General features: G+C 36.9%; 1 protein-coding gene across 4 annotated transcripts in view; it reads right to left on the bottom strand.

Moving 5' to 3' along the window:
* The window catches only part of LOC115514483 (utrophin), a 352,812-nt gene that overhangs the window by 280,428 nt on the left and 46,075 nt on the right, over positions 1 to 26,309 (bottom strand). For 3 of the 4 annotated variants that reach the window (XM_030316511.1, XM_030316514.1, XM_030316513.1), the window contains exons 14-21: positions 25,974 to 26,102; positions 25,492 to 25,662; positions 22,563 to 22,724; positions 21,989 to 22,126; positions 17,953 to 18,156; positions 16,720 to 16,892; positions 5,057 to 5,207; positions 3,606 to 3,781 (exon numbers count right to left, since the gene is read on the bottom strand). In XM_030316511.1, the coding sequence (XP_030172371.1) occupies positions 3,606 to 3,781; positions 5,057 to 5,207; positions 16,720 to 16,892; positions 17,953 to 18,156; positions 21,989 to 22,126; positions 22,563 to 22,724; positions 25,492 to 25,662; positions 25,974 to 26,102 (1,304 nt within the window). The remainder of the gene's footprint in view (positions 1 to 3,605; positions 3,782 to 5,056; positions 5,208 to 16,719; positions 16,893 to 17,952; positions 18,157 to 21,988; positions 22,127 to 22,562; positions 22,725 to 25,491; positions 25,663 to 25,973; positions 26,103 to 26,309) is intronic. The other variant, XM_030316512.1, reaches the window with a different exon arrangement.

Genomic DNA, 26,309 nt, shown 5'->3' with positions numbered 1-26,309 from the left:
GGAGTAAACCTAACCAAAGAGGTAGAAGATCTGTACTTGGAAAACTATAAAACATTATGAAAGAAACTGAAGAGGACACAAAGAAGTGGAAACACATTCCATTCTCATGGATCAGAAGAGCAAACACTGTTAAAATATCTATACCACCCAAAGCAATCTACACATTTAATGCAATTCCTATCAAAATACCACCAGCATTTTCTGCAGAACTACAACAAACAATCCCAAAATTTGTATGGAACCACAAAAGACCCCGAAAAGCCAGAGCAATCCTGAAAAAGAAAAGAAAAGCTAGAGGCATCACGATTTCAGACTTCAAGTTATATCACAAAGCTGTAGTCATCAAGACAGTATGGCACCATCACAAAAACAGACATGTAGATCAGTGGCACAGAACAGAAAGCCCAGAAATGGACCCACAACAACACAGTCAACTAATCTTCGACAAAGCAGAAAAGAATATCCAATGGAATAAAGACAGTCTCTTCAACAAATGGTGTTTGGAAAACTGGAGGCCAAGATGCAGAAGAATGAAACTGGACCACTTTCTTACACAATACACAAAAGTAAATTCCAAGTGGATGAAAGATCTAAATGTGAGACAGGAAACCACCAAAATACAAGAGGAGAATACAGGAAGCAACCTCTTTGACCCCAGTCAGAAAAATCTTACTAGACACGTCTCCTGAGGCAAGGGAAACAAAAGCAAAAATGAACATTGGGACTTCATCAAGATAAAAAGCTTATGCACAGTGAAGGAAACAATCAACAAAACTAAAAGGCAGCCTACAGAATGGGAGAAGATATTTGCTAATGACATATCTGATAAAGGGTTAGTATTCAAAATCTATAGAAAATTTATCAAACTAAACAAACAACCCAGTTAAGAAACAGGTATTAGATATAATAGACACTTTTCCAAAGAAGACATCCAGATAGCTAATAGACACATGAAAAGATGCTCAACATCACTCATTACCAGGGAAATACAAATAAAACCATGATGAGATATCAAAATGGCTTGACGACACAATAAACAACAGGTGTTGGCAAGGAGTTGGGGGGGGGGGCACGGGGAAGGGAGCCCCCTTGCACTCTTAGTGGGAATGCAAACTGGTATAGCCACTCTGGAGAACAGTATGGAGGTTCCTCAAGAAACCAGAAATAGAACTACCCTACAATCCAGCATTTGCACTATTAGTTATTTACCCAAAAGGATACAAAAACAGATTCAAAGGGGTACAATGCTCCCCAGTGTTTATAGCTGCATTATCAACAGTAGTGAAGCTGTGGAAAGAGCCCAGATGTCCATCAACTGATGAATGGGTAAAGAAGATGTGGTATATAGATATGTACACACACACACACACACACACACACACACACACACACACACAGTGGAATATTACTTAGCCATCAAAAAGAATGAAATCTTTCCATTTGCAAGGACATGGATAGAGCTAGAGAATATTATGCTAAGCAGAATAAGTCAGAGAAAGACAAATACCACATGATTTCACTCATATGTGGAATTTAAGAAATAAAACAGATGAACATAGGGGAAAAAAGAAAAAAGAGAGAAAGACAACCCAAAAAACAGAGTCTTAACTATAGGGAGCAAACTGAGGGTCGTGGAGAGGGTTTGGGGGGGCTAAGTGGGTGATGGGCATTAAGGGGTGCACTTGCTGTGATGAGATCTGGGTGTTGCATGTAAGTGATGAATCAATAGGTTCTACACCTGAAACTGATATTACACAGTATATTAACTGACCGTAATTTAAATAAAAAAAGGAAAAAAAATAATTCCATGCCCCATCACTGCTGCCTCTGTGACAACACAGTATCTCCTTAACAACATGCTTTTCAATCATACCATATCATTTGTCCTTTTGAATATTTTCTTCATCCTAATCTCTGAGTTCCTTAGAGGTTCAAAAGATATTGATCAAACCAACCAATCAATTACTGCCAAAACTCAGCAATAACATGCTTAGAGAATAAGTTTTCATTTCACTTACTATTGTAAAAACCAGATATTTTGAGTGTTTACTATGAACAGTTTGCCATATCCTTTTCACAAACACTGTCTCATTTAATCCTCATAACACTCCTCTGAGAAGTTGTCACAGCTCTTATTTACAGAGGAGGAAACTTGGCCAAAGAGCTGTGGTCTTCTGGGATTTGTTCACACACGGTATGTGAAAGCATAAGTTCGTGCTATCACCAACTTTCTGTGAGACCTGGACAAATTACTTAACCTCTCCCTTCTCAGCCTCTGTTTCAAAAGCTATACAATGAGCCTAAGAGTCCCCTCAGAAGAGAGTTGAGAAGATAAAATGAAACAATGTATGCCAGGTGCCAAACGTGGTCTCTACCACATGGCAATCTCTCAACCCAAAGGCAAAAACCATTATTTGCCTCTGACCGAAACACACAAAACAATAGATGATGTTATTTTATAAAAAGCAGCCATCGGCCAAATAGTCATAGCTCCATATTTTATGTTCTATTTTACACTATAACACTGGACTTGATAAAATATTAGATTGGTCCATAACAAAACAATAGCTTATCACTAATATATCACCTACAAAATTAAAATTAGAAAAAAAAATTGGGGGCTTTTCAATCCAAAACTACCATCAACCTAAAAAGAAGATCATTAATGGGGTGAAATGTATTAAGCAAAGTAGAAATCATCCATTAAATCTTGAGCGTCTCAAAAATAACTTCAAATAATTTTAAAGCAATATATAAAATAATTTGTAATGTTGAGTATTATATTCACTGGTAATCAAGCATTTTTGCAATCCGAAGACACACTAATAAAATCTGGGACATTGTAACATAATCTGACATAAATCAGACAGTAATTCATTGTATTCATTATATTATGCAAATGACGAACTATATTATTTAAAAAGCACCAGCATATGTGGATGTAACACACCCTTAGACATTAAGAACAACCAAGTAAGAGGGATTTCAGAGAAGACCCCAAGGCCCCATCAGGAAGTGGGTGAGTGAAATGTCTGACCCTGAACCCAGATCTTCAGTCTGCAAGTCCAAGGTATTCCTGACCTAGTTCAAGTTCCTTCCACACAGTTGCCATATCATAATAAAATGTCAGAAATGAGAGGAATAAAGATATTTTTCATACATATCACATCTGAGTAGAAATGTGAGACTTTACAGGTAGCCTAAAAATACAGTAAGAGACAACATTCTAAAAATATAGAACATCACTGGGGCGCCTGGGTGGTTCAGTTGGCTGACCATCTGACTCTTGATTTCGGCTCAGGTCATAATCCCAGCATTGTGGGATCAAACCCGCATCGGGTTCCTCAACACTGAGCATGGAGCCTGCTTAGGATTCTCTCTCTTTCTCTCCCCCATCTCTCTCCGTCACTCATGCTCTCTCTCTCTCTCTCTCTCTCTTAAATAAAAATATATATAGAACATCACAGCAGAGGTCTTAAATGTCACTACAACTCGTATCGTGATATCAGATAATAGAGGAATTTTGAACTCATCTAACTGTATCTTAAAAGGCTCTGCCAAAATATCTTTACCCCTGTGCCCTTGAGTTATCACCGCTACATCACCTTGGCCGCCGGTCCTTCACTTCCGCAAAGATCACACTCCAGCGCTGGTTTAAACCTGCCAGCTTGTCTTTCAAGAAGCTTCCATCTGTGGGGGAGAGTTTCTGTACAATCCCATCCCCAGTTCTGTTTAGGGCTGCAAAACTGGGCTGGTGGCTGCTGATTCCCTCTTCGAGTTCCTGTAACAGAGTATAACTCAAGATTAACTCCACAACTGAACTATGCAGTGAATCCACAAAGGTACTATGGCATCAGTTTAAGTGTTAAGAAAAACAAAGTCCTGGAAGAATATTTTATGTTCATGAAAAAGGCATTTTAAAACACTTTACTTACATCTCAATGAACACGTGAAATGAAATCGATTTTGAAATCTAACCCATTCTCATGAGTGCCATCAAGCAAAATATACTGAAAGAGGATAGCCTAATAACATAAAATAAGCAACAGCTGTTTACACTGAAAGCACAAGCATCAGAAATCTGTTGCATTTCTATACACCAATAATGAATTATGTTTGAGTAAAGTAGATGGTTTGTCTTCCTTCAAATATGTGCTTGAAAGCATTTCTAAATACAGTGTGTGTGTGTGTGTGTGTGTGTGTGTGTGTGTGTGTATGTGTGTGTGTGTGTGTGTGTGTACCTCCACATACCCTTATGTCCTACCATACATAAGTAAATGTCAATGTGTATTTCATTGAGACACTGCTTCACGAGTCGGTAAATTTTTAAGCAATTAAAAAAGGATATTTTAAAGCCAAATGTGAGCACTTATCTATAACCCATAAAATAAGAAAAATGCATTAACATGTTTATGAAAGAAAAAGCATTTTCTAACTTCTCATGAGCCTTCTACATAAAGTATATTTTAAAGATTTAATAAAAGAATATATTTTAACAATGGTAAACTGAAATTCTGCTTGCTTTTGACTATTATTTTTAAAGACCCATTATCAACAGAACTGATTTAACTATTGTGTTATATTTCCCAAGACTGCATTCGACTCACATGAGCAGCAGCCCTGACACAGCTCAAGAATAATTTACTTGTACAAAAATTATCAATGATACAAAGAAAAATAAGATGTCTAGTGTTTAAGCACAGAAAACAGAGGTGAGATATGCAGATATCTTTCTGTCCTTAATAAAGCCTTACGTACAAAATTAACAAATGTTTTGAATATAAAATTTTAAAAATAAATTGTGTTTTACATTAACCACTAAAGAGCATCTTTTATTTGAATTTTTAAAGTCCTAATTAAAGACTGTAAATACCAATTTTTCTTAGACCTTTGAAAGTGGAAAGTAGAACTGGGACAAAAATTACAGGTTGACTATGTACTCCTGAAAAGCTAACATGATTTGCCCTTACTTTCCATATCAGTCTTAAATGTCCCATACTGAAAAAAATATGCCACCTTCTGAGCAGACCCGTATCCTCGGATGGAAAGCACTCACCTGCTGGTGCATCCTGGCTTTCTCCAAGTCCAGGCCACCATCGGGAGCAAAGGTTTCAGCCAGTAACTCTTCAGCCTCTGTTAGCCACTGTGTGAGGTCATTAAGGTCACAGTGGAACTGTCTCCATTCTTCCATAACCTTATCAAAATAACTAGAGGACAAGAAACAAAATAGGTTTTCAAACTTTCCAGGACTGTCTAGAAGTAATTTTTCTTTTTTTTTTTTTAATTTTTTTTTTTAATGTTTTTATTTATTTTTGTGACAGAGACAGACAGAGCATGAGCAGGGGAGGGGCAGAGAGAGAGGGAGACACAGAATCAGAAGCAGGCTCCAGGCTCTGAGCTGTCAGCACAGAGCCAGATGCGGGGCTCGAACCCACAGACTGTGAGATCATGACCTGAGCCGAAGTCGGACGCTTAACCGACTGAGCCACCCAGGTGCCCCTAGAAATAATTTTTCTAAAGAGGCAATTGAAATCTCATTTAAATTGAAAGCCTCACAACAAGTGAATTCACAGCTCACCGCTCCCACAAGATCAGTTTTCACAAAGGACTACAGTTAAAGATTTCTCTTAGAGAAACATGCACCATACCAAGAGCAATCCTGCCCCTCTCTCTCTTAACATGTATGCACACATGCACACACACTAGGCAGCTTTTCAACTGAAAAGACAGACTGCTCCAGCTTGGAAAATCAAGGTTGATTAGCTGTAGCCATGCTAACCTACCCAACTTTAAACACTTAACATGTTAAATACCATGAAATGTAAAATATGACAAATCACTCTATTCTCTTAGGAAAAAATATGATGTTTTACTCCCAGAACACTCAGTTCCTAGCTAGAACAAAACCCAAAAGGCCAAAACACTTCAAAATTTCCTTGCACTCCATTATCACTGTGTTATAGACTGCTTGTGTCCCCCCAAATTCATATGCTGAAGTTCTAGTTCCACAACGTGACTATATTTGGAGAAAGAGGGCCCTTAAGGAGGTAATTAAGGTTAAATGAGGTCGTAAGAGCGGAGCTCTAATCCCGTTAAGACTGGTGTCCTAATAGGAAGAGAAATAAGCACCAGAGATTGATCTTTCTCTCCTCTCTCTCTCTCTCCCTCACTCTTTCTCTCTCTCATTTTGCAACAACACAAAAGAAAGGCCATGGAAGGACACTGTGAGAAGCTGACCATCCGCAAGCCAGGAAGAGAGGCCTCATTAAACGCTAACCCAGGGGGCGCCTGGGTGGCGCAGTCGGTTAAGCGTCCGACTTCAGCCAGGTCACGATCTCGCGGTCCGTGAGTTCGAGCCCCGCGTCAGGCTCTGGGCTGATGGCTCGGAGCCTGGAGCCTGTTTCCGATTCTGTGTCTCCCTCTCTCTCTGCCCCTCCCCCGTTCATGCTCTGTCTCTCTCTGTCCCAAAAATAAATAAACGTTGAAAAAAAAAAAAAATTTAATAAAAAAAAAAAAAAAAAAAAAAAAAACGCTAACCCAGCTGGCACCTTGACCTTATACTTTCTGTCTCCAGAACTGAGAGAAATGTGTTTGTTGTTTAAGGCACCCCGTCTGTGGTATCTTATGATGGCAGCCCTAGCCAACTAATACACTCTGGGCAATGACTACTCTGGAGCGTCCCCTTCATTTGAACAGAATGGAAGTGTCTACAAAGCCCAGGTTAGTCAATGAGACACAGGGCTATCGAAATTCCTATTTAAACCTAACTTCTGGGGCACCTGGGTGGCTCAGTTGGTTGAGCGTCCAACTCCTGATTTTGGCTCAGGTCACAATCTCAGGATCGAGTCCCCAGTTGGGCTCTGCACTGAGCATGGAATCTGCTTGAGATTCATTCTCTCTCTCTCTCTCTCTCTCTCTCTCTCTCTCTCTCTCTCTTTCTCACCCCCCTGCCTCTCCCCCTCTGCTCACCCTCTAAAATAATAAATAAGCAAATAGCTTCTTTAAAAGCAAGATAAAGTCACACTCCACTGCTTGTCATATTTGGAACACATAAAATAAGTACAAAAAGGAAAGCTTTGTTGGATTAGGATCCTAAATTTCCTTGTGCCTTTTGTTTTAGAGTAGTAGTGCTAGGAGAGATTTAGAAGATATCCCTAAGATTTTAACAATATTAATAAAATTTTTACTTCGTGTAATAAAAAACTAATATTATTTTCAGAAAATAATAAAATGGTCCCTGGCATCACTAACTCCTAAATAAAGTTTATATTTTCTTTTTCCATGAAAATCATTTTGAAAACTCAGTTAATATCTGTTGAGTGCCCACAGGGAAGGAACATTCTATTAGGCACTACAAAAATAAGAACACTTCAAACAAACACTGTGAGAAGATACAGAGACAATCTTCACTACTTTTCACAAAACTATACAAAAACTAAATAACCAACATAGAATTCCAACTTTTCAGATGCTGCAATAACGAACAGAAAACATTGCTAAAAAGTCTTCCTCAAAGATCTGAACACCTGGAGTATATAAACATTACATTTGGTAAAGATCATTATCACTGCAAAAAGAACATAAATTCAAAATAAATCTAAGCAACATAGCTATGGATTAAATACGAAAAAGTCAAAAGAAAGGGAGATGCATGCTCCGGAAGGTCTTGCAAAGCCATCACCTCCGCTCTAACCCAGCCAGCTCAGATGGAAGACAGCACAGTATTGTGAAAGGCTGTGAACTTCCAGAGAATCAGACTCGAAGTTCCAGCCTTACTGCATGCTTGGTTTAGATCTGAACTATAAACATATGAGTTTGCTAATCTCTAATATTTCAATGGCCTTGCCAACTTCCCCCTAAAAGTTATCTCACCACCAATGTACCCTGTCTCTGCTAATGGTACCACCACCTACCTTAGGTCCTCAAGTCAAAGACTTGAGGCTCATTTTTTACTCCTCCCTCCTCCTACTCCAACATCCCACCAATCGCCACATTTTACTGACTCAACTATTTAATTCTCAAATTTTCCCTTAGTTTCCACTTCCATAGCTACTATCCTAATCAAGCTATCATCCTGTGACCAGCATAGACAGGTCTTCTAGCGCTCAGTCTTGTCCTCTACCAATGCATTCTGCAATCAGCAAACTTTCATTCCCTTGTTTAAATACTGCAATGGCTCCCTATTGTTCTCACAGTAAAATACAAACTACAGCTGACCCTTGAACAACACGGCTGCACTACACAGGTCCACATACACATGGACTTTTCCTATAAATACTGAAATGTGTTTTCTCTTCCCTATAATTTTAATAACATTTTCTTTTTCCTAGCTTACTTTATTATACAAATACAGTATATAATACATTAAACCTACAAAACACATGCTAATAGACCATGTTATCAGTAAGGCTTTTGTCAACAGTAAGCATGTTATCATTAAGGCTCTGCCCAACAGTAAGGATCAGTAGTTAAGTTTTGGGGGAGTCAAAAGTTATATACAGATTTTCAGCTACATGAAGGGGGGGGGGGTCAGTGCTCCTACCTCCATATTGCTCAAGGGTCAACTGTACTTAACGTGATACCCAAGGTCCTTCTAATATAGTCCCTTTTGGACTTTTGGGTTTCATCTCTCTGAGTTCTAACTCTGCTGGACTATTTCCATATCCTTAACAGCACAGCATTCTCTCTTTTTATCTATGACAGTTGCAATGTTGTGTTCGCTCTATTCCTTCACCTAGGTAACTTCACAATCTCCAGGAAGACTTCCCAGATACTTCAGGGTGCCTAGCAAGGCCTCTTGTATTGTCCCCATCACAGCACCATGCACTACTTAACAAGTGCTTGTCTATAGTTTTCTACTATATACATTTGGACCCCAGGAAAGAGACTATATATATTTAGTACATCTGCCTTATAATCTTTTATAACTACTTACACATAGCTGCATGTGCCTTGAATTAGTCAACACTCAATAAATATTGGTCAAACAGATGGTGCATGGATAGATGGATAGACAAGCACATAGAGGTAGGTAGCTGGGTGAAGTCATAAAATTGAATTTCAAAAACTTTTTAGACAATAGAAAAAGAATGATAAAATTAAGAAGGAAAACTGTTCCTTGTAGAAGATGGAATTCTGAGTAAGAATTAGAAACTAGGAAGGAAAAGACAACAAAGTAAATTTTAATCTAGTTTGTGTGAAATGAATGAGGGAACCTTTTTTGAGCAACATAGACAGGGTATAAAAAATTAGGCCATCTGGATAACACTGTTAAAAACCTTCTAAATTCAAGACGAAAGGTCTGAACTTTGTCCTTATACCAGTGAAAGCCACCAAAGGAAATACAGAGGATGAGTACCTGAGAAGACATTCTTAAGAGAGAAGATAACTTAAGGACCCAAAGATCCAAGATGAGAAGGAAGAAATAACTGGTTGACATAAAGGGAAGAAATTCTTCCAGGAAAAGGGAGCTCCATTATTTGTCTACGATGGTTGTAAAATTACTTATTTGGAAAAATATGAAACTAATACCATGCACCAGTGTAAAGTAGGCATAAGGGAGTTCTCAAAGTAAGATGATATATTTTCATGGTTTTTCTCTCACTTTTACTATAGGCCAACAAAATTTGAAAAGTTTGTGGAGTTTTTCCCATAGATTAGTTTTATCTCTATTTTTGTTTAAGCTATTTAAATTTAGTTAGTTAACATACAGTATAATAAATCAGAGAAAGACAACATATGATTCCACTCATACATGGAATTAAAGAAACAAAACAGATAAACATAGGGGAAAGAAAAAAAGAGAGACAGAGGCAAACCATAAAATAGACTCATAACTACAGAGAACAAACTACTGAGGGTTGAGGGGGCATCGGGGGGAGTTGGGCAGGGGGATGGGCTAAATAGGTGATTGGTATTGATGAGGGCACTTGTTGTGATGAGCACCAGTTGTTTATGTAAGTGATGAATCACTCAATTCTACTCCTGAAAAAGTTTGAAAGTTTTATAGACCAAATGGCACAGGGAGCTGGTATAGATTAATGGACTTGGTGGTCACCCTCATGTGATTATAACTGATAACTGAAACCATGAAAGTACAGGATGTTTGCCATTGTCTTGATAGTTTACAAAAAAAAAAAAAAATAGAATAGAAAGAAATTCTCACTTAGTGCTTGTGAAAGGTAGATAAATGTGGATAGAGAAAAATAAGCATTTAGGATAGATGACCAAAGTTGAAAGAGAAAAACAAAAATTAAGAATAAGAGGGGCACCTGGGTGGCTCAGTCGGCTGAGCATCCGACTGTGGCTCAGGTCATGATCTCACGGTTCATGAGTTCAAGCCTTGCGTCAGGTTTGCTGTTGTCAACACAGAGCCCACTTCAGATCTTATGTCCCCCCCTGTCTCTGCCACTCCCCCATGCGCACACACACTCTTTCCCTCAAAATTAAACATTTAAAAATACTAAGAATAAGAACATAATGCATCCAAGTGCTGGGATGAATAATAGAGGTAACCTTTTAGCAAATATAATCAAGTTAACAAAGAAAACAAAATAATAAAAGTTGTGATAGATTACACTCTCCTAGAATAAAAAATATAGTTTGGTGCCTAAACTTTTGAAACTTCCCAATGAATAAACTATTTTCTAAAAGGTAACATTTTTGTAATCAAGAAAATGGCAGAACTTCTGCCATCAGCATTACTAATCAACAATGTGCTTGAAGTTCTACCATATTAGCCAAATGCATATATGCAAACAGGAAACTTTTTTTTAAAAAGAAGAAAAAATGATCATTATATACAATTGATGTGTCAATATACTACAAAGGTCAAGACAATCAAGTTCATACTCACACACATATGCACACAGAGTGCAGAAGAAAGCTACTGCACACAAATTCGAGAATAACAAACAAGAAAAGCATAAGCCTGGATAATGGGAAGCAACCAAGTTGAACAGCACAAAGAAAAAAATAATAATACATTTGATCTTAGCCAAAAGGCTGAGAAGTGATAAAAATAATAAGAATAATAACAATAATAATGAAACTAGTTTAGGGGAACTCTGAAATATCATCAAGTATAATACATTCACTTGATGAATGGGATCCCAAAATTAGAAGACAGCAAGAAGGGGACAGAAAATTATGTGAAGAAATAATAGCTGAAAGCATCCCTAACACTGGAAAGGAAACAGACATCCAGGTCCAGGAAAGCAGAGAGAGTCCCAAACAAGATATACCCACAAAAACAAATGATAAAGAGAGACTCTTAAAAGCTGTAAGAAAAAGCAAACAGTTACATACAAGGGAAATCCATATAGCTATCAACTGATTTTTCCACAGAAACTTTGCTAGCCAGAAGCCAGTGGCATGATATATTCTAAATGCTAAAGGGAGAAAATCTACAATCAAGAATACTCTACCCAGCACAGTTATTATTCAGAATTGAAGGAGAGAGAGAGTTTCTCAAACAAAGTTAAAGGAGTTCCTCATCATTCTCCAGTTGGAAAAAAATGGCCACAACCAGAAAAGTAAGAAAATTATGGGGGAAAAAAAAGTCACTAGTACAAACAAGCATATAGTAAAGACCTAAATGTGAGACCTGAATCCATAAAACTCCCAGAAGTAACATAGGCAGTAACCTCCTAGACACTGGCCTTAGCAACATATTTATTGATATGTCTCTTCAGGCAAGACAAAAAATAAAAAAGCTAAAATATCCTACTGGGACTATACCAAAATAAAAGGTTTTTGCATAGCAAAGAAAACCATCAACAAAACAAAAGAAACAACCCAGTGAATGGGCAAAAATATTTGTAAATGATACATCCAATAAGGGGTTATTATCTAAAATATGTAAAGAACTTATACAACTCAACCCAAAACAACAAATAATCCAATTAAAATGGAGAAGACCTGGGGTACTTGGATGGCTGAGTCAGTTAAGTGTCTGACTTCAGCTCAGGTCATGATCCTCACGGTCCATGGGTTCGAGCCCCACATTGGGCTCTGTGCTGACAGCTCAGAGTTTGGAGCCTGCTTTGGATTCTGTATCTGTCTCTCTGCCCTTCCCCCACTCACGTTCTGTCTCTGTCTGTCTCTCTCAAAAAATAAATAAACATTTTAAAAAATGTGTTTTTAAATGGAGAGGACACGCATAGACATTGTTCCAAAGAAGACATACAGAGGGCCAACAGATACATGAAATATTGTTCTATATCACTAGCAGGAAAATGCAAATCAAAACCACATGAGATATCATCTCATACCTGTCAGAATGCCTAATACCAAAAAGACAAGCTATAACAAGTGTTGGAAAGAATGTGGACAGGAGGAAACCCTCATACACTATTGGTGAGAATGTAAATTGGTGCAGCTATGGAGTATGGAGGTTCCTCAAAACTTAAAAACATAAATACTATAGGATCCAGGAATTCCACTACTGGATATTTACCCGAAAGAAATGAAAACACTAATTTGAAAGATATATGCATGCCTATGTTTGTTGCAGCATGATTTATAATAGCCAAGATATGGTAGCAACATAGATGACCATCAAGAGATGACTAAAGAAGATGTGGTATATGTACTATAGAATATTACTCAGCCTTAAAAAGAAAATGAGATCTTGCCACCTGCAACAACACAAAGGGACCCAGAGGGTATTATGTTAAGTGAAATAGGTCAGGCAGAGAAAGAAAACACCACATGATTTGACATATATGTGGAATCCGAAAAACAAAACAACAGAAACAGATTCATAAATACAGAGAACGAACTAGTGGCTACTGGGGACTGGAGGGGGTAGGAGAAGTGATGGGCAAAATAGGTGAAGGGAATTAAAAAGAATAAACTTCCAGTTATAAAATAAGTAAGTCATGGATATGAAAAGTACAGCATAGGGAACATAGTCAATAATACTGTAATAATGTTCCATGGTGCCAGACGGTGACTATACCTATTGTGGTGAGCATTAAATAAGGTACAGAATTGTCAAATCACTATGTTATACACCTGAAACTGATACAATATTATAGGTCAACCAGACTTCAATAATTAAAAGAAAAACAAGAAAGAAAGTAAAACACTAAACTGCTTAATAACAGTCCTGGGGAGAAAGGTATCAACAAACCTTCAAAACTTTACTGAGGAGATAGAGAACCCAAATCCTGAGAGAAAAAAACATTTCAAATTGATCTTTTTTTTTTTTCAGAAATTGATTGAAATTACTAAAATTTTACCAGACAAAAAATATAGAAAAAAGAAAGATGAATTTAAAGTTAAGAAAAATTAGAGATGGGGCGCCGGGGTGGTTCAGTCGGTTGAGCGTCCAACTTCAGCTCAGGTCATGATCTCACGGTCTGTGAGTTCGAGCCCCGCGTCAGGCTCTGTGCTGACAGCTCAGAGCCTGGAGCCTGCTTCTGATTCTGTGTCTCCCCCTCTCTCTACCCCTCCCCTGCTCATGCTCTGTCTCTCTCTGTGTCAAAAATAAATAAAAACATTTAAAAAAAAATTTTTTTAATTAGAGAAAATACATTTTCTGGATATACTCAATGAAAAAAATTTTCTGGACATACTGGATGAAAAAATTTTCTGGATATACTGGGAATTATTTTTCTGGATGTACTAGATGAAAATATTTTATAATGCTTTATTTTTTAATTTTTTTTAATGTTTGTTTATTTTTGACAGAGAGAGAGAGAGGGGGGCAGGGAGGGGCAAAGAGAGAGGGAGACACAGAATCCAAAGCAGGCTCCAGGCTCTGAACTGTCAGCACAGAGCCCGACTCAGGGCTCGAACTCACAGACCATGAGATCATGACCTGAGCCAAAATCGAACGCTTAACTGACTGAGCCACCCAGGCGCCCCTATAATGTTTTAAAAATGAAAGTATTATGGTATCAGCCTAAAAACTGACAGTGCAACAAAGCAAAATTAGAAAAATTAAATAAGGGTCATCTGGGTGGCTCAGTGAGTTAGGCGTCCAACTCTTGATTCTGACTCAGGTCATGATCTTACTGTTCGTGGGTTTGAGGCCCACATCAAGCTCCACCCCAGCAGAGCAGAGTCTATTTGGGATTCTCTCTCTCCCCCGCTCTCTCTGTCCCTCCCCTGCTCTCTCACTCTCCTTCTCTCTCTCTCTCAAAAATAAATAAATAAACTTTTAATAAAAAGAAAAGTTAAACAAAAATGAGCTGTGGGAATACATTTAAAATTTATGATAAAGGAAGTACCACCAATAATAAGGAAGAGCTAAAATATTCCACAAAAGTGTTGAAAAAAAAAGTTTGTTTAAAAAAATAAAGCAAAATAAAGTAGATTAGTGTTTTTTAAACCAAACTGCACAAGAAAAACAAGGTGAGGAGTGTTTAAAAGCTAGAGATGCATGGGCTCTACTCTTGCTACTGAAGAAACAGGGGACAGAACCACGAATCTGGAGGCTTAACCCAAAATACATACCATAATAAAATTTAGATGGGTTATTCAATGTAAACTTTATCAAATAAAATTGTTTTTAAAATATACATTAATATTTAACTAATCTTACAATTCAAAGGTAACTTATATGCATATAAATATAATGAAATCACAGAGAAAAAGACTTATAAGATATGATTATATAAAATTAGAATTTCCATGTGTCAAAAAACACCATTAAGAAAATTAAAGGGCCCAGGTAAAGCTGTGAATAGTGAAGCAATGAAAAAATATCAATGATTAATATCCTTAACGTGGATAAAAGCTTTTGCAAGTTAATAAGTAAACAGTAACATCATGATAGAAAAACAATCAAAGAACATGACCTAACAATTGACAGAAGAAATAATACTGGGGCCAGTAAATATATCTAAGAATATTGAAATCTCATTGATAACCAAAGAAATGAAGATAGGAAAATAAAATCAAGATGCAATCTATCACTACACAATTATCAAAAGTCTAAAGAACAAGGTGGTTCAGTCAGTTAAACGTCCGATTTTTTATTTCAGTTCAGGTCATAATCTCAGTTTGTGAGTTTGAGCCCACATCAGGCTGCATTGGCAGCAAGGAGCCTGCTTGGGATTCTCTGTCTCCTGTCTCCCTCTCTGTCTCTCTCTCTCTCTCTCTGCCTCTACACCCCCCACACATACTCATGCTCATGCTCTCTCTCTCTCTCTCGCTCTCTCTCTCAAAAAAAAAAAAAAAAAACTTAAAAAGTCTAAAAAACAAAAACGACAGCCTGTCAATATTGACAAGGTTCACTCAGAACCCTTTTACACATACTGTTGACCGGCATATGGCATGGGACAACCAATTTCCTGATGCAATCTAGAGCCTTAAAAAGTTACTGTGTTTTAACAAATTAATCTTCATCTAATAAATCGAATTAGGTAGAAGTATGCATAAGATGCATGTAAAAGAATATTCTCTAAATGTACAGAGATTATTTTAAAAATCCATACAAAGGACTACACCCAAAGCCCGTCAGAAGTGATCTTTTCAAGGACTGTATATTTGCTTGAAATACACCAGCTAAAACAAAGATGAAGAACATAATGCTTAGTTTTTGTGTGAATGTCTTTTTAGTTTTCCAGTACATTTTTCTGGTTAACTTTCCTCTTATGCAGTACTTTACATTGTTCTGTTTCACACTTTATTTGCCTATCCACCACATATGCAGCTACTAATGGTGTCAGTTTTGGGACACCCAGGTGGCTCAGTCAGTTGAGCGTCTGGCTTTGGTTCAGGTCACGACCTCATGGTTCATGGGTTCGAGCCCCGCATTGGACTCTGCCGACAGCTCAGAGCCTGGAGCCTGCTTCGCATTCTGTGTCTCCCTCTCTCTTTGTCCCTCCCCCATTTGTTCTCGTTCTTTCCCTGTCTCTCAAAAGTAAATAAATAAACTTTAAAAAATCTTAAAAAAAAAAAAAAAAAAAAAGACCTGGGTGGCTAAATCGGTTAAGCGTCTGACTTCACCTCAGGTCATGATCTCACAGCTTATGAGTTCGAGCCCCGCATCAGGCTCTGTGCTGATGGCTCAGAGCCTGGAGCCTGCTTCAGATTCTGTGTCTCCCTCTCTCTCTCTGCCCCTCCCCCCACCCCCGGCCCCACTCATGCTTTGTCTCTCTCTCTCTCTCTCTCAAAAATAAATAAATATTTTAAAAATAGCATCAGTTTTTATTTCTACTTATTAATAGTTCTGGCCAAAATCTAGAAAAAAGGAAGCTCATTTATACTATATATGTTTTTTAAAGAAAATGAATGCTATTTAGATACTAAAAATTAAAGGTGCTTCCTTTAATTATTAAGATATTATATTGCAAATCATCATCTACATGTGATCTGACTCCTCTTTCTTTAAGGAACCACACTCATCACAATTTACTAAACAAGGCCTATGACATGGATGTGAAACATATTCTCATTAAGCTTAGTATACATATGACCTTTGTCATGGCCCATGAACTTATAGGTCTTTTTAAGAAAAGTATCAACTTAGGGGCGCTGGGTGGCTCAGTCGGTTGAGCAGCTAACTTTGGCTGAGGTCATGATCTCACGGTTTGTGGGTCCGAGCCCCGCGTCAGGCTCTGTGCTGCCAGCTCAGAGCCTGGAGCCTGCTTTGGATTCTGTCTCCCTCTCTCTCTGCCCCTCCCCTGCTTGCACTCTGTCTCTCTCTAAGATAAATAAACATTAAAAAAATTTTTTTTAGAAAGTATCAACTTAATTTATACATACCCTTTACGATCATTGTACATTCTATTAATTCTGTCCCATTTTGCATTCAACTGAGTAAGTGTATCCCGGATCTGAATGGCTTCAGGTCCAGAGGCTTCAAGAATAACATCTGGTTGTTTTTCATGAATGATGGCAATCTGTTCTCCGAGTTTGTCCAGTTGATCTTTGATATTCTACAAATGCATTGTCACACATTAATAAAATCCAGCAAACAGAAGAACAGAATCACAAAAGACCAAAAATTTATCTTGCATAACACTTATTTAAAGTATGATGAGACATGATAATTGTTGCTCATCAAAGCTGACAACTTTTTAAAAAATAATACCCTGTATTGAACAAAGTGTGAGAAATGCTACATAATATCCTAATGGCAGAAAAGAAATCCTCACAGTTGTTCAAAGCAGCATTTGTACAGGACATATAAAAAGCTTCAATGGTATTCTATAAAGGTAAAGTATTTGAAGCTGGAATTACTTATATTTTTAAATATCTTTAAGTGACTAAAATGAGCTATCAAACATATCAAATCTAATAGCAATTTTATTGCAAAATTATACATAAGTGCAGTCAAATTATATGAAAAAGCCCTGGTGGCATTTAATAGTCTTGTGAACAACTAAAAACTTCCAGATCCCTAATTAACTTATAATCAACATACCTCACACCCCAACAACTGGCCAATCTTAAATCGTTCTAGATGACAAGATAAATGCTGATATTTTGCATCAACTGACAATCAAGTTTATAAGAAAGAGAATACGATTTGTGCATGTGTTTGATTAAAAAAAAGTTTCTGGGGCGCCTGGGTGGCTCAGTCGGTTAAGCATTCGACTCGATTTCGGCTCGGAGCATGATCTCACAGTTTGTGAGCCCACGCCAGTCTCCGTGCTGACAGCACAGAGCCTGCTTGGACTCTCTCTGTCTGCCTCTCTCTCTGCCCCTCACTCACTCATGCTCTCTCTCTCTCTCTCTCTCTCTCTATCAAAATAAATAAATAAAAACTTTAAAAAAATGTTTCTGATGTTGCAAAGTATTAATAACTATGCATACATACTTCTGAAAAATTAAAATTTTGATAGTATTTCATTGGTGAAATGGGCAAGACTGATTATTCATACACATTATTAATTCCTTGGCACAAATTTTAAAAATTATAGACCATCTACAAAGACACAAGGACAGATTCCTTGCTTTCTTTCTAAGTTCATTGTGGCTATTTAAATGAGGTACCTGGAGCTTTACCTTCAAAGAGTCTTCCTGAAAAGAGAAGTCTTCATAGACCACAGTGTTTAGCTCTGGAGCATTAAGTAATAATTCAGTATCATCCATGGAAAGTAAAACTTTGTTAATTTCAACCAGATAATCTGTGGGAGGAGGGGGCGATCGAATTCCAGGAGCAAGCTGACCTGTTCTCCTCTGTTGATTAGGGACTGCCTATAAAAACAATAATAATAAGGCACATCTCTTAAAATATACCCACAATAAACAGCAGCAAACAGAAAAAAACCACAAGACTATTTTCTGCAGCAATGCAATATCATGAACCCAAATTAAAAATTTTCAGTTTTAATTTTTTATATTTTTGCCCTGTATTGCTGTAGAAACCCTTAGCAATGTCTATGCTGATTTTCTTCCAAACCTGCTATTAAACAGCATAAATAGGTTAAAGCTTGAAAGGTTTTTCTTTAAGACTTGGGCCACCTGAACTCATTTAGCAAACAAGAAAACATAACAACTCCTTTCCTGAGCTGTTGAGGAAATAAGAATATGCCACAAATCATAAAGTTCTATGTGAAATAAAACATTTTAATACCGTTATTACTTTACCCATTGAGTAAAATGTCACAATTAGATTAAACACTTCTGGGCCTCACCGTTGAAAATATAAGTAAGTTTAACATGTGTTCATAATGTAAGAAATGCAGTGGTGGTTTTGATAAAATAATAACCCAGGTAACTCAGGGTAACATCTTAACCTTTGAGAACAATATTACAGAACATAACTCTCCTAGATAAGACAACAGGTCCTAACATAAATTCAGACAGACCCTAAGCTGGGTGAACTTATTTGGGTGGACTACTTATTAATACATCCTTTAATCAGAGCTTTCTCAACAAAAACAGTGCTCTCTGGGATGGGCTACCAGTCTTTCAGGAGTTGAAGTCCTTTACTCCAAATGGCTACAATTTATTAAACGCCCATCTACTACTTGCAAATGGCAAAGTACATCTGCTCATGAATTAAGGTGGCTTTCCTGATGCTTTCACTATCTTCCTATATTGAACTTCTAAAAAACGATATTCCTTTGCAAATTCAAAGATGGCAGAGAAAATGATCATAAACACATATTCACTGAGTGATCCTGAAAATGTTTACAGTTATCATTCCTAAATGAAACCAAGACTCAAGACTAAAACCAGTGAGTCAATAACATGGTACTGAACCTAGAGGTCTATATTCATTTGTCTCCTATAACATGATAAACTGCTTTCACCTATTGCTGGACAGTCCCGGATAGTAGGATAGAAGCAAGCCTACATAGATGTCCTGATTTTATCCACAAGATTATTTCTACTTGAAATTAATATTAGTTTTGTTATACTAATGCCATGCATTCAAATTTTAGTCAGAAAGCATTCCAGATATTTATCCATATGTCCAAGAAGACAAATTATATTTTTAAGCAAATATAAAAGAACAAGAAGGTCAGAAGTTATTGTAAATAGAAAGCTCCAAATTAAAAATAAAATCACTTTCATTACAGACTGCCTTTTTCTATTCAGTCTGTAAAGATAGTCTAGGATTTTCTGAGCCTCCATACTCTTGCAGAAGAAGCAGCAAGGCAGTTCAAAATTTAAACATGTGCTTTCTAGATTCCCAAAATAGATTTTATTCCAAGAGAGTGATCAATCAAAATGCCCTAGGAGGGGAAAAAAAAAAAAAAACAGTCCTCAAGATCTGACCCAGACTTTACTTCTGGATACTTTTATTTTTATTCTGCTAGACATAACAATACAAATCTACTGCAAAGTAATGCTAAAATCTTAGTGTTACTTGATGTTGATCATGTCATACACAACCAAAATTTCAGATAGATAGATGAAAAAGTTTATTTTATATGAAAATTTTATTAAAAGTTTCTAAGTTTTGTTTCTATCAAACCATAGGGGAAAACCAGGACTAAACAGAACTGAAGAGTCATCATCTCTGCAAAATAAGGACTTTCTAGATTCCAAACAGGCTGGCAAAAAGAAAAGAAAACACAAAGGGAAAACACAGTCATGTAGGGCTAAACAAAAATTTTAAATGGTTGCATGTTAAAAATAAAATAATTATAAGATAAAAATCAATAAAATAATACTTTTATAGCAAATATGACAAGAGATTAATATATTTATTTTATAAAGAGCTCACACATATTTTAAAAATAGTAATACATACCCTAGTCAACACAAATGGGAAAAGGTCATTTAACACACATTTCAAATAAGAAAATAAGATCTATACACTGATGGCTCTAAATTCTGACTGCACATTAGAATTACCTAGAAAATTGTTTGTTTTTTTTTTTTTTTTTTAAAGAATGTTCACACATAGGCCCAACCTAAGAGATTTTGATTTAACTGGTTTGGGAGTCTGATTTTTTTTTTAAGTTCCTCCAAGGGATTCTGATGTTTACAGACAAGAAAGTTTTAAAAACTTTAGATTTGCAGAAGTATATGGGCTAATAAAATAAGGACAAAAGCATTTCAAACATTTTAAGAACATTTTAGTTACAATAACTAATGTTAGTGAACCCAAAATAAAATACGCCTTTTGTGGTATATATTAGTACTCTTAAAAAATGTATTCATTTGTTAAAAGTCTAAAAATTATTTCTATTTTGGACCAGTAATGATTTATGATTTGGCACCCGAAGATGAAGTTCTAGGGAAGTAAGATACCTGTAAATAACAGTGAAGCAAAGAACTACAATATCATCTGAAAAATGTTAGGAATAAAAATGGAGCCAAGCCTTAAAAGATAATACATTTTTCAGGTAAAATAAGGAGATAAAACCCACACCAGAGAATAATAATAAAATTAGAAAAGACCCTAAAGATGGAAAGGCACTGGTTTCTTTGGGAAAATATACAGAAAAACAGCAAACTCTGCTACCTGGTGACTGCGAGTGAATCGAAGAGGTAGCTGGAGGTCAGATGAAGCATCAGTGTACCATGATCATAATGAACCTTGCACTTAAAGCTTTTTCTGTATTTTGTAAGGTTTTCCTCAACACTTTCTTAGGTAAAGGAATGTCATGACCAGCGACAACTTTGGGATAAGTAATTCTGAGGACAATATGGAGGATGGGCTAGAGTTAAGAAAAACTGGACATAAAACAGACTCAGCTTGAAACACACTGTAGTAGCTAACAGGATAAAATCCTAAAAGTCTGAATTATGGAAAGAATAGTGGGCTAAGAAATTCAGTCATCTCCCCAAGGTCATAAAGCAAGTAATTGGTAGCGCTGTGCCTAACTTCAGGTTCTGCAGCATCTTAGTTCATTCAGAAGTGATGTTTTTAATGCCTACTCGATGTAGTGTGAGGAAAAACCACCCATTCTTAAATTAGAATGGAGAGTTTAAGGAAATAAACTAAGATAAGGAATAACTTAAGAAACACAGGTTAGAAGGGAAGAGAGAGGACAAATTTAGCTTGGTACATGTTATAAGCTTGTGGTACAAACAGATTGAGACATCCAACAGGCAGCAAACTGAGAGACTAGAATCTTCTACTATATTCAACATTGCTAACTAAAAATGGTTCTTAGAAGGATTACCTAAGAACAGACTTTTAGAGAACACCAACACACTTGCAATGCAGCTGGGGAGATGGTCATTGAAAAGAGAGCTGGTAGTGAATCTTTTTCTAGACTACAAATCATCATTTATCAATTCACAAATTTAGTTATTTGTAAACTAAAATTTTTGTTGAGGCGATCAAGACCTCCACATATAAAACACAGAATTGAAACAAGTCACTTCTAAAAAGGATAGATGCCTTTTAGATTTAATACATTATTAACAGTCCAAAAGAGATCCCAATAAGATTTTATGTTTCTATTTTCTTTGAGTCCTGTCCCATCCAAAAATATAGACATATTTAGTAATAAATACTATTCTACCTATTTTTTAAGGTATCCATGAATGCAACATCAAATATCTGAATGGCAAGAGCTAAATAAGTTCTTCAAGTAGAACAGAGACTCTCCCAGGACAATACCTTAGTTTTATTGTACTTTGTACGCAAAAGTAGTAACTGCAAACGGATCTTTTCCTTTTTATTCTCCTCCATAGGTTCATGTAACATTTGTTCTCCTCTTTGTAGAACTTCCTCAACCTGGGCTCTCTCTTCATCCATCTGAATGTTTAATAGGAAAAAAAAAAAGTTACTCAAAAGAAAAATATATAACAGCATCACTTACTAATCAGTTCCCAAGTAGGAGAACTAACCTATGAAGTAGATCAGTCAAAATCTGTTCATCTGAATAAGTAACAAAAATTCAGGTTTTTAAAAAACATTTCATATTTGACTTTATCTCATAAAGAATGTTAATTTAGCAGAAGTTAGAGAACGTCTAAAATAACACTACCTTTAGTCAGAAAGTGTATCTATTTTCTTAAGCACTACATAAATCACTTGGCAAATCTTACAACACTCAGGAGAAAATCACATTTGGGTCTATCCTTTGGCATGATTTGGCAGATTCTTTGGTTAAACATCACTGATGTAAAAATATAATGCACAGAACAGAACGATAAGAACACCATGGTTTTGAAAACCTCCCTGAACCAACCTTTTCATCTTCATCACTGAATTCCATGTGTTTTTCCACAACTTTTAACATATTTTCTATGTCAATTTCTAATTTTTCCAGGTCAGCGAAAAGTACATCAGTTTCATGTGCTTCAGTGGTGACCAGACACTGGTATGATAACGGTTCCTGGCCAATTAGCAACTGCAGAAGAAAAAGTGTTCTTTGAAAAGATACATTTTTTTTTAAGGGTGAGCACAAGGGGGGGGGACGAGCTGAGGGAGGGAGTGAGGGAGGAGTGAGAGACAGAGAGAGAGAATCTTAAGCAGTCTCCATGCCCAGTATGGAGCCCAACATGGGGCTTGATCTCACAACCATGAGATCATGACCTGAGCCAAAATCAAAAGTTGGATGCTTAACCACTGAGCCATCCAGGCGCCCCAAGATCCATTCTTCACCAGACATTCTGGCATTAATCAGAGGGATAGAGTGTCAAGAGTGGAACTAGCACTTATTTGAATTGACTTTAATTTCATTCATCCATATAGCAATGACTTTATCTATTTGGGCTTCTTGGAGTTACCAATTTTCTCCAAACTCCAGTCAGAGATGTGAACTAGTGTGCAAATAACTATGGCTGCCTGGAGTGCAGTGTGGGGGATTCTGAGATCGCACATGAGCATGGTAGGAAAAAAAATAAGTTAGAGAGGGAGGGAGCCAAACCATAAGAGACTTAAAAACTGAGAATAAACTGAGGGTTGATGTGGAGTGGGAGTGAAGGGAAGGTGGGTGATGGGCATTGAGGAGGGCACCTGTTGGGAGGAGCACTGGGTGTTATATGGAAACCAATTTGACAATAAACTTCATATTAAAAAATAAAATAAAATAAAATAAAAATGCCCCAATGAAAAAATAGAAAAAAATAAAAAATAAAGACATGCGTAAAAGGATTTGACAATTCAATATTTATACAAACACACTAAAAGCGGAAAACTGACTTAGAAAAGTATAATAGATCATACAATGGAACACACCACAGCTGTTGAAAACCATGTCAAAGGAGAACATATGAAACAATATAAACAATTGATAATATCACATACATGTAAGAGTAGACATGTATGCCAAAATGTTGACAGAAGTTATTTATGGGGATATAATGATTTTGCTTCTTTGTACTTCCTCTCACTCTATCCTTATGTTTCATGCCTTACTCTTTTATACGAGGAAAATGCTCCCATATATCTATTGAAAGGAACAAATGAGCTTAGGACAGAAGGTAGGGAAGTTAAGGTCAAAGCTAAGGAAGACAAAAGTTAAAGCAAGTTACTTGTTTTCCTTAAGACGTGAATAATCTAAGTATATTCATGAGCTATGAAAGATAGTTTGGCCTTTTATGTCAGACATTTCAAATTAAAGCAAACTTAGATATATTTACTTCTTGCAAAAAACAGGGTCCTTCCTCTAGATAATTTCCATACACGACTCTCAAGAGGTAGAATTAACCAAATATTCAAAAATGCCAATCCAGGGGCCCACCTGGGATCCTGAAAAACTCACAATCCTCTGTCAAAATTAACAGCTGGTTTGAATGACCCCCAAAGCGAGCTATGCGGCTTTTGGTTTTTGCCCTAGCAAACCATCAAAAGGCTTTCATCTTTTCAAGTTAACATTTACTGAGCACCTGCCACACCCCAGGCCTTGAGAACACTGCAATAAAATGTTTCATTTCCTCCTCTCATTAGACAAGGGAAAGAGGAAAGAGAATTTGTAAGACACAGACAGAGGGAAAAAATTATAATATGGTAGAATCAATAAAAACTTTTTAAGAAAATCTGTTATTTATTCTCCTCTTACTTTATTTTTATTTTATCTTAGAGACAAAGCGTGAGTGGGGGAGAGGGGCAAAGGGAGCGAGAGACAGAGAGAATCCCAGGTAGGTTCCATACTCAGTGCGGATCCCACATCCCTGGGATCATAACATGAGCAGAAATTAAGAGTTGGATGCTCGACCAAGCCACCCAGGGGCTCCATCCTCTTATTTAAATTCATAAAGCCCCTTTTCAAATTTATAACAGCAGATAATAGCTTTCTGCATTAGGTCTAAATTGTTAAAGTACTTGTAACTTTCAGATGCAATAACATGTAAAGCACAAAAAATGACTTCACACATGTGCAGTGTGCACAAGTTTATAAAGTAGACTATACAGTAATGGGTTTACTATTCGTCCCTAGCTTGGAAATGAGTCTCATTATTTTATAGCCACTTTTAACTTCTGAATGAGACTCTGACACCTTTTCTCAAATGGGTTATTTTCTTCAAGATTAATTTCTTGTTTTCTCTCCTTCACATGCAAAATCACAAATAAATAAGGACCAATGCTCCATTCAAGGAAAAAGTCATTAAAATAATTTTAATTTAAAATTTTTTGGGGCGCCTGGGTGGCGCAGTCGGTTAAGCGTCCGACTTCAGCCAGGTCACGATCTCGCGGTCCGTGAGTTCGAGCCCCGCGTTGGGCTCTGGGCTGATGGCTCAGAGCCTGGAGCCTGTTTCCGATTCTGTGTCTCCCTCTCTCTCTGCCCCTCCCCCGTTCATGCTCTGTCTCTCTCTGTCCCAAAAATAAATAAACGTTGAAAAAAAAAAAATTTTTAATAAAAAAAAAAAAATTTTTTTGATGTAGGGGTGCCTGGGTGGTTCAGTCAGTTCAGCTTCTGACTCCTGATATTGGTTCAGGTCATGATCCCAGGGTTGTGGGATCAAGCCCCACGTCAGGATCCGAGCTGAGTGTGGAGCTTGCTTAAGATTTTCTCTCTCACTCCCTCTGCCCCTCACCCCTGCTCTCCCTCTCTCTCAATAAATAAATAAGTAAATACATAATAAAATTTTTTGATGTATATACCCAAGAATCACATATCATTGAGACACATGACCACAGGAAAAATACTTTTATATTAAAATATTATTACTCACTTTGGCACTTTTGATATGTTGAGAAACCTTTTCAAAGTTTCTATTCAGTTCAGCTAATTTGGGTTCTACAAGTTCCCTGCTTGCGCCTCCACGTGTATTCATCAAAACAACAGCTTGGTCACGAACATTTTCAACTTGGAGGCTGGCATCATCCAGCTCAGATATTAAACGCTGATTGTAAGAAAACACAAAATTAGCACATGGGAAAAATCAAAGCCAAACATCACTGTGATGCTAACTCAGAATTAGAGGTAGTTTAAATAAATTTCTTGGATCCCTAGAAAATATTTCAGGATAATCAGTGTAATGAAGAGCTGCTCACATGACTCATTCGAAACCTTAGTTTCTCCCACCAAAATAAAAATGAATGAATCAAATGCATGGAAAGAATGAGTGCACAAGTAACTCTGAGCATGAGAGAAAAGACCACACTAAATCTTCCATTCCCAGAAGTAGAAGTACTGATCCTCTGTGCTTGGTACCTTCACAATTTCTTCCCGTTTGCTTGCTGGTTTTTTTTCAATCTCATCCAATAAAGCTTCAGCTTGATAAAGCCAGGTACTTATGTGAGCAACATTTCCATCAAATATTTCCAATTGGTTCTGATGATTCTAGAAAAGAAATTAATGAAACGCTGGTACAATCACACGCAATACTTCAGACATTTATAATCTTAGAAGACATTTAAAAGACCTTCAAAAAGCTAAATGTATGCTGAATTTCAAAAGAGGTTTCCATCTTTCTGCAAAGCTCTTTCCCAGTGAATAAGTCTCATTCCTAAAACTTCATAGCTATGGTTAAATGGTATTTAAATTTAT

This window comes from Lynx canadensis, chromosome B2, assembly GCF_007474595.2.
Source record: "Lynx canadensis isolate LIC74 chromosome B2, mLynCan4.pri.v2, whole genome shotgun sequence".
NCBI lineage: Eukaryota > Metazoa > Chordata > Mammalia > Carnivora > Felidae > Lynx > Lynx canadensis.
Note: the sequence above shows the minus strand (reverse complement) of the source record. Positions and strands in the feature narration are given on the sequence as shown.